Source organism: Psammomys obesus, unplaced genomic scaffold (assembly GCF_907164565.1).
Source record: "Psammomys obesus unplaced genomic scaffold, mPsaObe1.curated_primary_1811, whole genome shotgun sequence".
In the NCBI taxonomy this organism is placed as follows: Eukaryota; Metazoa; Chordata; class Mammalia; order Rodentia; family Muridae; genus Psammomys; species Psammomys obesus.
Window position 1 is genome coordinate 44,090,443 of NW_026585895.1, and position 15,252 is coordinate 44,105,694.

General features: G+C 42.9%; 1 protein-coding gene across 3 annotated transcripts in view; it reads left to right on the forward strand.

Moving 5' to 3' along the window:
- Dennd1a (DENN domain containing 1A) overlaps window positions 1-15,252 on the forward strand; it is a 474,895-nt gene that overhangs the window by 416,646 nt on the left and 42,997 nt on the right. For all 3 annotated transcript variants that reach the window (XM_055599849.1, XM_055599850.1, XM_055599851.1), the window contains 3 exons: window positions 150-221; window positions 1,586-1,642; window positions 10,662-10,793. In XM_055599849.1, coding sequence (XP_055455824.1) covers window positions 150-221; window positions 1,586-1,642; window positions 10,662-10,793 — 261 coding nt within the window. The remainder of the gene's footprint in view (window positions 1-149; window positions 222-1,585; window positions 1,643-10,661; window positions 10,794-15,252) is intronic.

A 15,252-nucleotide genomic window follows, 5' to 3' on the forward strand; every position in this document is an offset into this window, starting at 1 on the left:
ACTGACCCCAGTAACCACCTGGGCCTGCTTCTCTTCTCACGTCACATACTCTGGAAATGTTGTCTGGCTTGATTAAAAAGAAACACTCTTTGTTGGTGCTGGCCCACTCTCCCTCCAGCCCACGTTGCTGATTGACATTTTTATTACAGAAAGGAAGTGGAGCGATTCTGAATACTGTAAAAACAAAAGCTAACCCAGCCATGAAGACTGTCTACAAATTTGTAAGTACTGGTCGCAGTATGGAAACCATGGATGGATTCTTCATGCAACCTGAATTTTGCTTATTTGTTTCTGGCTTATTTGATTTTTAGTTTGGGGGAGGTTTTTTGGTTTGGTTTGGTTTGGTTTGGTTTGGTTTGGTTTTTGTTCTTTGTTTTGTTTGCTTTTTTGAGGCAAGGTCTCACTATGTAGCTCGGGCCACCCTAGAACTCACTATGTAGACCAGGCTGGTCTTAAACTTAAAGAAATCCCTCCCTCCCATCCCTGTCTCCCAAGTGCTGGGATTAAAGATGTGTGCCACTATGCCTAATACAACATGACTCTCAAGTGTATCAATGCCTCAATTGCAGAAGTGACCAAAGGGTGGCCATGCTGTTTCTTAGGCGTCTCAATGTTCTGAGAATGCTTGGCATTGCTGTTTTACAACCAGGACTGTGTGCATGGTGGGGAGACCATCTCCTCACTTCTAACAGGTTATATGTATGGGCACATACATGGAGTGCAGAGACCAGAGGATTGGAGGCCTCTGTTTTATAACCATGACTATGTACACAGTGGGGAGTCCTTCCTCAGTTCTGTCCCAAATTCTTCATCCTCTGAGCTCTTACCACTGCCCTATAGGAAGTTCATTGTGAGACCCCTGCCTACAACAGAGTGAAAACAGGAGATCCATCAGTTCATGGTATTCCATCTCTCAAAAGCCTCAAGTATTTGTTCTTGTGCTTTTTTTCTGCTTGCTCAGTTGACTCAGAGCCATACACATGGGGTAGTATTGTTTTATTTTCATTTTTAATTATGTTAGTACTTTCTGTGCCTAAACTCTAGTTTCTATACTGATGAGTGGCTACCAGCAGAGCTGCACAGGTCAAAACTGACAGAAAACAGAAGCCAGGGTGTCTTCTAAACTGAAATTTAGGAAATGGCACTAGTAAAACCTGGCAATTGCTGTGTTGTTTCAACCCTCCAACCTGGAAAAGAGATTGACCATGAGGCCCTGGTGAAGCATGGTGGGGTTCTGAGTCTTGTGGCCAGTAAAGCTGCTCATCTTTTACTGGTAGCTGTCACCAGGCTGCTGAGGTAAATAATTATAGAGAGCAGAGGAAAAGCTTGGGAAGGGAAAGAAGAAAAAAAGTCTGTGCCATCAAAATGCAGAAAGTAAAATCCCTGCGGCCCCTTTGAAGGATTTTTTTTTTAACCTTTTACCTTTGTATTTGTTTTCACAGCCATTATATTTTCAACTTGATGATCCCATTTTTCCTTCATTTTTCTAGTAATCAGAGAAGGTGATTCGTGGTGGACTGAAATCAAGCATAGACCCGGCTGGAAATAGAAAGGGAATCTTAACTTAAATTAATTTTTCATGCAGGCAAAAGATCATGCAAAAATGGGAATAAAAGAGGTGAAAAATCGCTTGAAGCAAAAGGTACTTGAAGTTCTTATTCAAAATGTATAAGCACCGTGTATGAAATGCGTGGCCACAAAAAAAGTAGGATGTGATCAATAGAGGGCTGTTTGATACAGTGTTGTTAGCACACTTCAAAATGCATTACCAGCTGTCCGGGAGTTTCACACTGTTATAAATATTCACAGACGAAAAAAATCGTCTTCAAATAACATTAAGACTCCTTGTGGTCTTAAACCCACAAAGGCTAGTGAGTTCAGCGTTACCACTGTCTCCCACCCTGCCCCACCAGGCCTGGGGTGTGCAGGTGTCCAGCAAAATTGGCTCACTCATATATATTCCCCACCACCCCAGTATCACTGTATTCCTGCAGACACCCTCTGCCCGGCTCTGGTCATAACTTAAACATAAAAGCATTTCCAAAAAAATGACCACCCTGTTTCTAGCATACACGTGGTCCCTACGCAAAACACACACAAAGAATGAGCAGGAAGGGAATGCTGTGGGTCTCCTATCCCACCCCCACTGCACAGAGCAAGAGTAGCCTATCCTGTGTCTAAGGTACATGCAGGCAAACAGAGGCTGATTGTCCCTGTGGTCCATCAGAAAACTTGTATGTAGTCACTGTGGCTAAGACTTCCTCAGCCTGAGTTCCTGGGGAGTACAGCAAGGTGAGCAGAGCTTAGGGTGGGGGTGATACTATTGCAACACGATCTCTGATATTGTGATTGCCGCTCTTTGTTAAAGATGGGCAGACTAGGAACTGTCACCCCAAATCCGTAGAACAAAGCTTTGAGTGAAGAGACTGGTTGGTTCACAGGTGAAGTAATTTGCCCAAGGCCACAGTGCGTGAGCCTAGCAGAAACAGGGTTAGGTTTCAGATCTGCTGGCCTCCACTGTCAGAGGCCTCCACTGTACCGCCCGCTGCTCTCCCCAGACATGTGTTCTCTTTCGCAGAAGATGTCTAAATGTACCACTGTCTCGCTGGTTTGTTTTTGTTTTTGTTTTTAAATTGAAATCACTTTCAACTTTATGAAGTCAGAGAATTCCTCATTAACTTAAAATGGGTCGAAGAAATTGATTCCTTTCTTTTAATGGGAAAATGATTGGCTCTGACTAAGCATTTAAATTCCTGGCTTCAACTGACAGTGAATTCTTAACAGCTGAGGTTCTCATCCTGCGATATAACCCTGTAACACAAATCCACGCAGCCCCCGTGGCAGTCTGTGCACTCTGGCAGACACTGGCAGGTGGGACTCTTCACATGGGTGTTATTTAAGTCACTAATCATACCTTTTCATCTCCTGTCCCAGTCACATAGGAATGAATTGGATGTGTCCAGGAGGTGGTTTTCCCCCCCCCCCCCCCCCCGGGTCTAGATCGTAGGCTATGGTTAGTTAGTATATCGCCTGAAATAAGCAAAGGAAAGTCCTTCCTCGGGCACCAGATAAAGAAGCAGGGGCTCCTTGCTTCTGACCACAAAGCTGGAGACTGCCCTTCAAAGAGTTCCTTCCCACTATGCCGTCTTTCCACAGCAGTCAGGGAAACTCAGCTTTTTTCACACATTTATCCAAAGGTTCATTTACACAATCTAGATCATGTTCCTTGACACACTCCACCTTTCCCTTCCTTCATAGAATCTAAAGCTGATTTCTTTTCTTCCCCTACTCTCTCCCCCACCCACGCCAGTCTTTTCAAGAATAGCTTCAGGAGATAATGTTCTATAGAGAGTGTCAGTGCATCTCAGGTGACACAAATGGTGAAGGCATTTTATAGAAATGTGACTTGTCACCATTGGACTGTTGACAGATCTATTAGTGCACCCTTTTCAATTTTCACTTCCCCCCCCCCCCTTGGCTCCTACAGATTTCCACAGGCTTGATATTTTGCAGTTGTTCTTGGAGGAACTGTTTTGTAATTGAAACCCCACCACCGTTCAGTACATTCAGACCACTAGTCTCTGGTGCTCTCCAGCTCTCTTTCTTGAGCTAACTTAGGATTTGGCTTCCCCTGACCTACCTCACTGTAGTGGAATATATTTCTTTGGCTTTTTTCTTCCCCCTTCCATCTGCCCTTCCATGCAACATGGAACCTGTCTCTATGGCTCCCCAGATTCACCTAAAACAGACATTTCAAGTTTTGTTTCTGCTATGAAATTGAAGCAGTTGCCAGCAAAGACCCAATTTTCCAATGTACTGGGTGGCCACCTGGCCTCCTCTAACTCCGCATAGCAATGGTGGCATCGCACACATAATCAAGAACCCAAACTTGCCCTTTTTGCTCTTGCCTTGGGTTTGATTTACAAATAGAGAATGTGGGGCTGACCTGTGGAGAGGTCACCATGGTGTGTGGAGGGTCCATCTCTAATATGACTGAACAGGGTTCCTTTTCCATCCCTTGTTCATCTGTGCTATATATTTTTCAAAGCCTCTGAAATAGCTTTCAGGGTATCTGTGACCATTGGCAAGTGATTGTTCGTAGATCTCACAGTGTGGCTTTATTCCATGTCTGCTCTGCTTCAGCCCCGGAACAAAAAAAGAAAGATGGAAAACATTTCTCTGGATAAATGGAACAAAGTGGCCAAGTTCTGTTATAGCCTGGCCTCCTTTGAAGTTCAACTTGCTCAGAGTTAGGAAGAAGGAGAAATGACAGAGATCCCAGCCATGGCTTCCTAAGGGAGAAAGTGGCACTTTGCTGGGAGTATGCCCTCACCAGGCCTGACCTGCAGAAGAGCATCAACAAATTGCATTCTGCTTCCCTGGTTCAGGCTGTCTGGAAAACGGCACTTTAAATTCAGTGGCTGCACTTGCTCCCTCTTCACCTGTAGGGAACGCTAAGAACTTGACACCCTATGGTGGCCTCCTGAGTTGTAGCTCTTGTCTTCCTCTGTGTGACCCGTCAGAAAGGAGTTGCCCCACCCCTCCCTGCAACTTTGTTTTGCTTTTTAAAAATGACATTTTGAAGGTCATTTTTTTTCCCATTTACCAACAGATTGCATGTTTATTGGGAAATTTAGCAAATCAAAGATCTATGTGCCCTTAAAGAATCCTGATTATTTTTCTTTAATATCAAAATGGTTTAACCAAATGGGCTCATTTTCTAGTCATTTGGAAAGTTTCTAAATCACTGTTCTTTAAAAGACAAGTTGAGCTTGATTAGTGTCTGTGATTGAAAGGAGCAAATTCACAGTTGGCTTGACTTTCTAGCCAAACACTTGCAATAGCAGTGAAGGGCCTGAGCAAGCATGTGGGGGGCGGGGAAAGCAGGTAGACTCTTACAGAACAGACATTTTCACACTGTATCACACAACTGTCAGCTCCCTGTCTATAGACACCTTAAAATATGCTGCAGCCTCAATCACTGAGACTCCAATTTTGGCTACTAGTCTGATATCAATATTCATATTTTAATTTACATTTGCTGTTGTGGGGAGTAGGCTGGGAAAAGACAGGTACAACATAAATCTCAAAGTGGAAATAGGTTCTCTCAGAGGAAATCAGAAGGTACTGGCCTTGGCACACACGCCTTCAGTGCCCTCTCATGGGGATGTGGCTTCTGAGGCCAAGCAGAAGATTTGGTCTGGTTGTGTAGGATATTAGCTTTGTGGCCCTGGTGGAGTTACCAGCCCTGTCTATTTTCCTCATCCATAAACTAAGGACCCAGAAGCAAAGTGTTTTAACAGTAGTACTTAGTAGCAACTGCATAAATGGGAGTACATCCTCTCCATTTTTTTGGCCTCATACCTAGAACAGTCTGCCCAAATGCCATGGGACTGCCTCCCTTTAGGTTGCTCACACAGCCACAAGAGGAATCTTTCCACAACATGGCTCTAACACAGCTGTATTTTTTTTGGTTGAAACCACCCTGTTCTTGCCAACCTCAGCCTGCCCAGCACAGAGAGGGGTACTTTAGCCATTCTGTGAGTGCTAGGCCAAACTCCAGTTGTAAATGCCTGGCCTGGCCTTGCTTCTCTGCCTCAGAAAGCCTGTTCCCACCTTCTCCAAAGGCCATGATATCCCTCTCTGTTCCCCAGGCTCACCAGGCCCTGGCTTCATGCCCCTGCCTATCACAGATCCTCATCCAATAAGGAAGATCATACGCTATGCCCTTCTTCTCCACAGTGGTAGAGGTTAGCTGTCCAGATTTTTTTATCCAAGGAAGTGCTCTGGGAAGGTGACAGGAATAGAGTTCTCCTCTGTCCCCTTTGCTCTGCCTAGGGTTGGGGCTTGGTGATGCTCTTCTTGATCTTAGCCTTATGGCTCGTGGGAAGAACTTACTACCCTATGGTGGCCTCCTGAGTTGTAGCTCTGTCTTCCTCCTATGTGACTCTTCAGGAAGGAGTTGCCCACCCATCCTTGCAGGCCCTGGTTTTGTTTTTTAAAAATGACATATAGAAGGTCAAAGTGTTTTGTTTTGTTTTGTTTTTTCCTGTAAGCCAACAAATTGCATGCTTATTGGGAAATTTAGCAAATTAAAGAAGAAAAATAATGTCCCTTTTCATCTGCATTTTTATATGGAATGCCCTGAACATGTCCCAGCCTTCTAAAAGTGTAATCCAGGAAGTACTCTGGGAAGGTGGCAGAACAGAATTCTCTTCTGCCCCCTTTGCCCTGCCTAAGGTTGAGGCTTGGTGATACTCTCCTTGCTCTTAACGTTATGGCTCCTGGGAAGAGTTTGCACATTTCTTCCATTTGTCCTTGTTTTAAATAGCTCATGCATTTTATTGGATTGCATATATACATGCATACAACATAAACACACACACATATATATACATAGATGCCACACATACACACATGCACACACACACCTCCATCAGTTTTATTGTTGAACACTTATGTCACTTCTAGGTTCCTTCATTTGAAAACATTTCTGGAATTGGAACTAGTGGGCCACAGGATATTCATATGTTGTAGTATTTTTATGTAAACTTTCAGTTTGCCTTCCTACCAAGAGGGTGTCAGGGTACCATATCTCAGTCCCTTAGCTAATGGGTCAGTTAGTTCTTAGTCCACAGTGTCTTCGTTCAAAGAATACAGACTTGCTGTTTTGGCTCCTACTCATGCAAGTATGTCTACTCGTAGATAGAAAAGAAAATATTCACTGTTCTCATTGCTCTCTTGACCTGAGCTGCTCCTCCTCTACTCCCTATGACATCCTAGAAGAAAGCAGTTGTCCTTCCCCAGATGGAGGAAATAGTGAAGAAGCTAACTACTCAGTGGGGGGAGCCACAAGAAAGTACAGAAACGATGGGGTCTCTAGATGTGCTAACTAAACAAAATGTGGCTCTTAGACATCCAGGCACATTTACCTTCCAAATGTTTAGTTCAGTTTAACAGAGATTTATGGGAGAACTGTGCGAGACTCAAGAAAACCCAGATCCCAAGGAACTCACAGTCTGGAGAACTTCACAGTAAATAGCATAGAGCATGGCAGCCTGTGACCAGTTTAGCAAGAAAAGCTTCTAAAAAGAAAGAAGTCATTTCTGATGGCACAGTATAGCATGTACTCCCTCAGGTCATGATATCTCTACTTGGGCCTCTTTTTTTTTTTTTTTACAACTTATTTTCTTTGTATCCCAGCCATAGCCCCCTCCCTCAGCCCCTCCCAATCCCACCCCATCCCTTCTCCTCCCCTGATCCACTTTCATCTGACCCTAGCCTATCAGGTCTCATCAGGACTGGCTGCATAGTCTTCCTCTGGTAAGGCTGCTTCCACCCACCCACCCACCCCCGCCTCAGGGGGAGGTGATCAAAAAGCTAGCCAAAGAGTTCCTGTCAGAGAGTCCCTGTTGCCTTTACAAGGGAACCCACTTGGATACTGAGCTGTCATGGGCTACATCTGTGCAGGGGTTCTAGGTTATCTCCATGAATGGTCCTTGGTTGGAGTAACAGTCTCAGAAAAGACCCATAGGCCCAGATATTTAGGTTGTTGCTCTCCTTGTGGAGCTCCTGTCCCCTCCAGGTCTTTCTATCTCTTCCTTCTTTAATAAGATTCCCTGCACTCTGCCCAGAGTTTGGTTATGAGTCTCAGCATCTGCTTTAATACCCTGCTGGGTAAAGTCTTTCAGAGGCCCTCTGTGGTAGGCTCCTGTCCTGTTCCGTTTCTCCCTCTTCCAGTGTCTATCCCTTTGGCCCTTCTGAGTGAGGATTGACCATCTCAGCCAGGGTCCTCCTTCTTGCTTAGCTTCTTAAGGTGTACAGATTTTAGTATACTTCTCCTATATTATATGTCTAATATCCACTTATAAGTGAGTATATACCATCTGTGTCTTTCTGCTTCTGGGATACCTCACTCAGGATGATCTTTTCTAGTTCCCACCATTTGCCTGCAAATTTCATGACTTCCTTGTTTTTAATTGCTAAGTAGTATTCCATTGTGTAAATGTACCACAATTTCTTTATCCATTCCTCAAATGAGGGACATCTGGGTTGCCACTTGGGTTTTTGTTAGAAGTTGATAAGACTTACATGTCTTGAGTGTTTATTTTAGGCTCCTTCACTTTGTAGCTCTGTGGTCTTGAATCCTATTGCCTCATCTATAAAGAAAGATAATACTATTTCATGATCATCATGAGAACTAAGTTTGAGGATGGAAAGCAGGAGTCTGGAAAAGTAACCACCAAGGTTAGGTGCTCCCACCCAGGGAAGCATTGTGTCCAGGGAAAGTGGCAGATCTGCTGTTCAGTTGGCATAATTCTAGACCCTCTCAAAGCCTCCTGATACCTCATCTTATTTAAGCCATCCCCCACAGACCTTTGCCAAACAACTGGGAATCTCCCTCTTGTAAAAACAAAGAAACCATTGCAGAGAGTAAATTAATCTGAAAGATCAGGCAGCTAGTTGATGGACCAGATAAAGCTCGAAGACACCAGTTTTTACTTAAAGCTTAAACTAAGATACTCTCCCCAAAAACCATGTTTTCTTTCTTAAAAATTATTTTATTGTTACCTAGTTAATATATTTTTCTACCATGTCACCTTATAGCACCCTTTTTTTTTTTTTTTTTTTTAGCCAAACATACACACAGAGAGACACACACACACACAGGCACACACAGTAGTGGGGGGTGGGCTTATTTTCCTGGACCAAAACTGAATTTGTTATGGTTTGGCCTCATTCGCCCCGTGTTAATCCTCTAGATGCACCCACACACACCCGAAATGCCCCTTTTGCCCTTTTGTTGCTCTCTGACACAGAAGGAGCCCCTCCCCTGCTTTGTTCCATTTGACCCAGGCACCTTAGGGCAGCCTCTTTCCAAACAATCCATTTCTAATTGGCTGTCAGCAGCCCCTTTTATCACTGAGCCTTAGCTTAGCTGAGACTGGCCAATCCAATGTGGGCCACATGACCCAAGCCCTGTTTGTAAGGCCAAAAGGTCATCACCTTCCTGTATCATTGACCAAGCAGAGACTCTTCTGGGCTGGCTTGCACAGCAGCTGATTTTTAGGAAAGGAAGCCAGGAAGTAGGCAGTTAGATGTATGATACTGCACACATTCACACATATCCATACAGGTATACATGCATGTGTGAAAGCTATCTGTTTCATTCCAATAGTTTATTAGGTAGTGAATGATGCACTAGGCACTTATGTTACATTACTTATCTTTTTTCCTCCCTAGCTCCCATGTTCCCAGTTACAGTTAGGGAAACTGAGGCTCAGAGATCTTACCTTTGCCTCCTCCTTAATACATAATTACTTTCTGCGTAACCACTTTCCCTCCGTCTCATGTTCTGTTGAGAAAGTGGCTAATGATCAGAAGTCTCTTAACTGCAGAATTTGAGGAATATCCTGTTGACCAAAATGTACAATTGTTTTTACAGTGGAAAGATTGGATCTTATGTTATTTAATTCAGGCTGTGAGATTTTTGTGGTGAAAAAAAAAAATGATTACTTAAATGTTATTTGTTCTCTGACTTGTCCTGAGTAACTTACTTGACCTCAATAAAACATCTAATGCTTATTGCAGAAGGGGAACACATCCATGTTTTGATAGCCCATGCCAGTGCTCAGCTGGCGACCACAGCCAAAGAAGCCATGACCTACCCTTTGCACATGGGGAGTTTTCTTAACTTCATTCACCAGACATACAAATAAAATGTAAATGTTTAGGTTTAAAAATATTTTTTTGGTCCTGTAGATATTGTGCAGGTCAGGGAGTCCCTTAGGCCCTTCCAAAACCACAATTTGAAGAGGAAAGGGCCAGGACTGTGATGGGTAGTGCCAGCAGTAAGCAGACAGAAAAAAAGGCCACACTGGAAAATAATCAAAGTAATGCAAATTAAAACAACAATGAGGTCTAATTTTTCACCTATTAAATTAGCAATACATTTTTAAAATGATAAGGCTAACAAGTACTGTGAAACTGATAACACACCCACTGTGGGTAGTTGCTGTAAATTGGAAAGCAATTTGGTAAAATGAATAAAAAGCCTTAAAAAGTGTTTATGTTTGACCTCATGTTTTCGTTCTGGGGATTTCCACAAAAGGAGTAATACAAAAGGAAAGAAAAATGTGACATTTATTGCTAGCATTTTGAAAGGAAAAATTAAAAAAAAAAAAAAAACAAGCACCCAATAGTGATGGGATGAATTATTAAATCATTTGGTGTCTGTTCAATGAAAATATTATGCATCCATTAAAATTATTATTATAATAACTGTGTAGCACCATGGTAATACTTATATTGGAGAAAAACAGGATATAAAATTATGCATGAGCTGTGATTACAAGTAATTTTAAATGTCTGCATATAGACAAAGTGAACATGTGAAAATGAAAATAGCCATAGAAGAATATAGAATGAAATCATTTTTTTCACCACTGTAAATTATTATGTTTACAGTTGCATGTGGATGATTTTAGCTTCTTTGATGTGTCAGTGTCAGAAGGCCAAGTTGGCTTCTGTTTTCCGCACCTCTCCCAGGGGTCAGGCTTAGAATAGGCTGGAGGGAGTTCTTAGCAGGCTTGTGGGGATGAGGTGAGAGGGCAAATGGTCAGGACCCCAGTGCCAACCCCAGACCTTCCTTTTCCCTGCAGGACATCACCGAGAATGGCTGTGCTTCCTCTGCAGAAGAGCCACTGCCAAAGACCATGCCATCCCCACTGACAGAGGCCAAGGACCCCAAACTTCGAGAAGACAGGAGGCCAATCACAGTCCACTTTGGGCAGGTATGAGCTATGCCCTTTTACAGGGCCTTTTGGTTCTTTTGATTTTGTTTGTATCAGAAGTTGGACTGTGAGCACCTGTGGGTTTGCACCCAGCTCTCCTTCAGCAAAGAAATTCCATGTTCTTCATGCTGTCAAGAGTTAGACATAAACATATTTTCAAAAATCTGGGGAGGGACAACATGGCAATGGTCGTCAGTAGCTCCACTGTTAAATGGAATCATTAAAGTATCTATTCTCTTCTCTAGACCTAGGCACTACATTTTAGGTGTCTGTTAGCTAAGCATCTCATTAGAACACTTAGGCATCCCAGTCCCTTCTTTGTACCTTCAAATAGAAGGCAACATGCAAAGGCTTTTTAAAAAAGTCAATTAGGAGTTCTTCATTAATGTACTTCCTGAAAATCAATATTGGGAGTTGCACTTCTTGGAGTTAACATCTTTGCTGTGATTCTAAAGATCCAGCTCTTTCCCCAACTGCTTGCAAGGACCTGAGTGCTTAAAAAATTGTCTATTTGTTTGATTTTATTTCTTTCCTTTTAAGTAATACATAGTACACTTTAAAGAAATTGAAATCTTTATCTATTTCCTACCTGTGATTATATTTTCAATTAAAATAATTATGTACTCTTCCCCACCTCTTTTCAATCAACTGCTTTAATTATCAAATATAAACATGTTGTGTTTAGTGTGTGTGGTTTAGTTTGGTGGTTTTGATTTGATTTCATATCTGAAACATGGCTCTGTTAGGTTGTAAAAAGAGTTTACAAGGTTTCTTCTTGTTGTTGTTTGTTTTTCTAGTGAAAGGACCTAATGCTTGCTCAGCAAGCTCTGGTGTATGACTGAACTTAAATCACCTGACTCTTTAGCCATTCCATAGATGAAGTATGATAAAGCTAGTCTGTATGATTTTTATTTACTCTAAGTAGGGTTGATATTTCACCTCAGAAAGGATCTAGAATCCTGAGTTTAAAACATTTCTTATTTTGAAAGATATTCATCGAGTGCCGTTATGTATCAGGCATTAAACTCCTTAAAAACAAAGAGAACCAGGCCCTGAAGATGGCTCAGCAGGTAAAGATACCTGTGGCCAAGCCTGACAATTTGAGTTCAGTCCCCAGCCACTGGATGGTAGAAGGAGAAAACCAACTCTCCCAATTTGTCCTCTGACTTCCACATTTGGATCTTGGCATGCACATTCCTCACATACGTAAGCAAACACATATACAAGAAAAATAAATAAAAATATAAAAGGAAAAAAGGAACTAGCAAAACAGCCACTGTGGGTTGTTGTAAGGCATGAGCTGGCTGCAACATGAAAATCACTCTTTTCTAATCACTCTTTTTGAGTAATATGTCCACACCTCATCAGTTGAAGAAATCTGCCTTTTTATCATAGAAACTGGCGAGTTCTGTAAAGCAGAATTGCTGACTAACCCATTATCTTCAAAGCACACTGGTGTTTGCACCCTGAAGATCTGCCTCCTCCAGGCTCAGGCCCTGGTGGAGCAATCCTCACCCCAGTTCCTGGCCATGTTTGCTGAAACACACAGCCCTGGTTGTCACCATTGTGGCATTCCAGAGTCAGCTTCTTGCTTTCCTTTGTCCTCATTCCTGCACATTCGAACCTGCCCATGAAAGGAACCCTCGCTGGAGTTGGGAGCCCATTACAGAGAAAGAAGAGGCGGGGGAGAGGGATTTCATGGTGTTAAACATTCCATTTTCAAAACACACAAAAAAGGAAGCCCTATTTGAAATAGAGAGACCTTCTTTCCATTTCAGCAAGAAATAGAGAGATGCTTTAATGTCATTCCCAGCTAAATGCAGAATAAGAGTGTGCTTGCTCATGCGGGCGGGGGATAAACAATTAAAAAGCCACCCCAAACTCTGTTGAAATAAGAGCTGTCTGTGCCTTCACAGGTCTGCAAACTGGAGAGGATGAAAGTGGCTTCTCCCCACCCCCGTTTGTCACTTCCCTCACGTGGCTGCCAGCATTATGCAAGTGTACAGGAAGGCAGGAATTTTTTTTTAATGCATGCATGCGGATTAAGGTCAAGCCCCTGGTATCAGCCATGCAGCGGGCTCTCCCTTCCAGCTGCAGCCACAGAGCCTACCCACAGCCACAAGATGCCTTAATTGAGACGTGCTGTCAAAGTGACAAACACATTTGCATACAGTCTACACTCTATTTATTTTCCCTGGAAAGGTCTACAGTCTGCTGTTGGTTGAACATTCTTAATCAGTTTGCTGTAAGTGAACTGCCAGCCAGCTCACTTGTGCTGGCCCCTTCTTATTAGGTGACAGATTAGCTAGGGTGGGGGTGGGGCCAGAGAAACCACAGGTACACACACTCCTTTTTTTTTTTTCTTCTTTGCAGCTTTGCTCCTTGGTGGGTTGCCCTTCAGTCCTTCCCTTGGGCCTCCTTTGATGGGCCATTGCTTGCAAGAGTACAGTTCCTTATGGCCAGCCTGAGTTTTAAGGGTTCTTTCTAACAGTTTTTAAATGTTTTCTATGTTCTGTGTTTTCCTTACTTGACATTGTTCTCTAAATATTTTGAACCTGATATGCATCCAAACTGTAGCCTCATCTCATGGTATCTCTAAAATCACAGATTTAACATACTAGTCCAGTTTTTTTTTTCTTTTCTAATCTTTAACAAAGGTGAAATGTTCACCTATAGGGCTACATGTATAGCCCTAGCATGTAAATTCTCTTCTTGGGGGTGGAGGAGCAGACCTCACAATATCTCATATGAAGGAAGGGACCGTCGGCCTTGTTTTATGGATAAAGAGCTGAAACACCTAAAAAGGACCTGCCCAGACCCACATTTCCAGTATGGACACTCCAGGCAGCCTGACTCTAACCCTAGTCAGATTGTACCTGCTAAACCTCCTGAACATTCTCACCCTGGGCTTACATTCCTATGGGTTTCTTCAAGTCTGCTTACCTAGCTGGAGCTGGGCTTGGTAATACATGTTTATAATCTTGGGCCTTGGGAAGCTAAGAAAGGAACAACACAAGTTTGAAGCCAGTCGGGAATACATATGATATTCTGTCTCAAAAGTAAATAATAAGGTAAAACAAAATAAAACAAAAAGTTCACTTATCTGACCTGTGAAAACCAGAACTGTTGAGATAGCAACATTAACCCTTCTAAATTACAGCACTAGTGGTGGTGCCTAGGTAGGACAGCCCCAATGGACAGATCCTATAAGGGGAGAGCAAAAGGCTCTTTGCAGACTCTTCAACTGTGGTGGGTATAGCTGAAAAAGGGGACTCAGTGCTGAGAGTGACCACTGTCAGGGAGAAAAGATAGTCTCTTTCTTGCTGTTCTCCTCCAAGCTGTAACTATGCCTCTATTTGCATAATCACTTCTTCATTCATATACCATGTATAAGTAAGAATCTAGTCTCACATAGGACATAATGATGGAGAGAGAGAGAGAGAGAGAGAAAGAGTGTGTGTGTGTGTGTGTGTGTGTGTGTGTGTGTGTGTGTGTGTGTGATCAGAGGACAACTTGGAGAAATCAGTTTTCGCCTTCCCCCATGTGAGTCTTGAAGATCAAACAAGTTATCAGGATGGCAGCAAGCATCTTTACTCATTGAACCATCTTCTTAGCCCCTAAAATGCAAACCTTTTAAATAAAGACTAAAGCTAGGCAAGATGTTGTACCCCTGTAATCTTAGCACTCCAAGGGAGATAGAAGCAAGATCAGGAGTTCAAGTCCAGCCTGGGCTACTTAGAATGCTAACTCAAAAGAAATAAAGAGTAAAAGGAGAATATTACATAAATCCTAAGGCCAAATGGTTGCTAAAACATTGCTTCAGAGTTTTAAAGGATTGAGTTACTCCTCATGGAATCAGTAGACAGTAGTAGAGCTGCCTAAAAGCACCTAACAAGGAGGATCTATGGACTTGGAAGAGAAGACAGGACATGTGCAGTTCCTTCTCAGATCCCCAGAGAAGCTCTTTTCTCCAGGCAGAGTGAAAAGACAGGGAAGACAGGCTAGGTATTCAAATCCCTGGTTTCACTCTTCTAGAATGAGGAATGGGAATTCCTTCCTGTCCCTGGCTTTAGAAGGAGTGAAGAAGCAGGGTCCTCTCCAGCAAAATGGGAGCATGTACAGGGAACAACACCATGCTATGGCCCCTCTCCCTTGGCAGGAAGCAGTAGAGGGGACACCTCCTAAAGAAACTTTCCTGCATCTAGAGTTAGATGCACAAGCCACTGGGTACTTTGAATATCTGTACTCACTAAAATGAGTCATAACCATCAGCTGGCAAGGAAACCAGTTCGGCTGTGCTGGAATGATTCACTTATGTCTACTCTTAAACTAGCAGCAACACCTCTGTTTCTCTTAGCTGTGTACAACCCTCCCTCCCTGCTAGAGAACTGGACAAATGCTAGAATCCAGAGATGCTTGCTGCTAGCCCGGGGTGCTGCCAAGGCTCATTGAGAAAGAA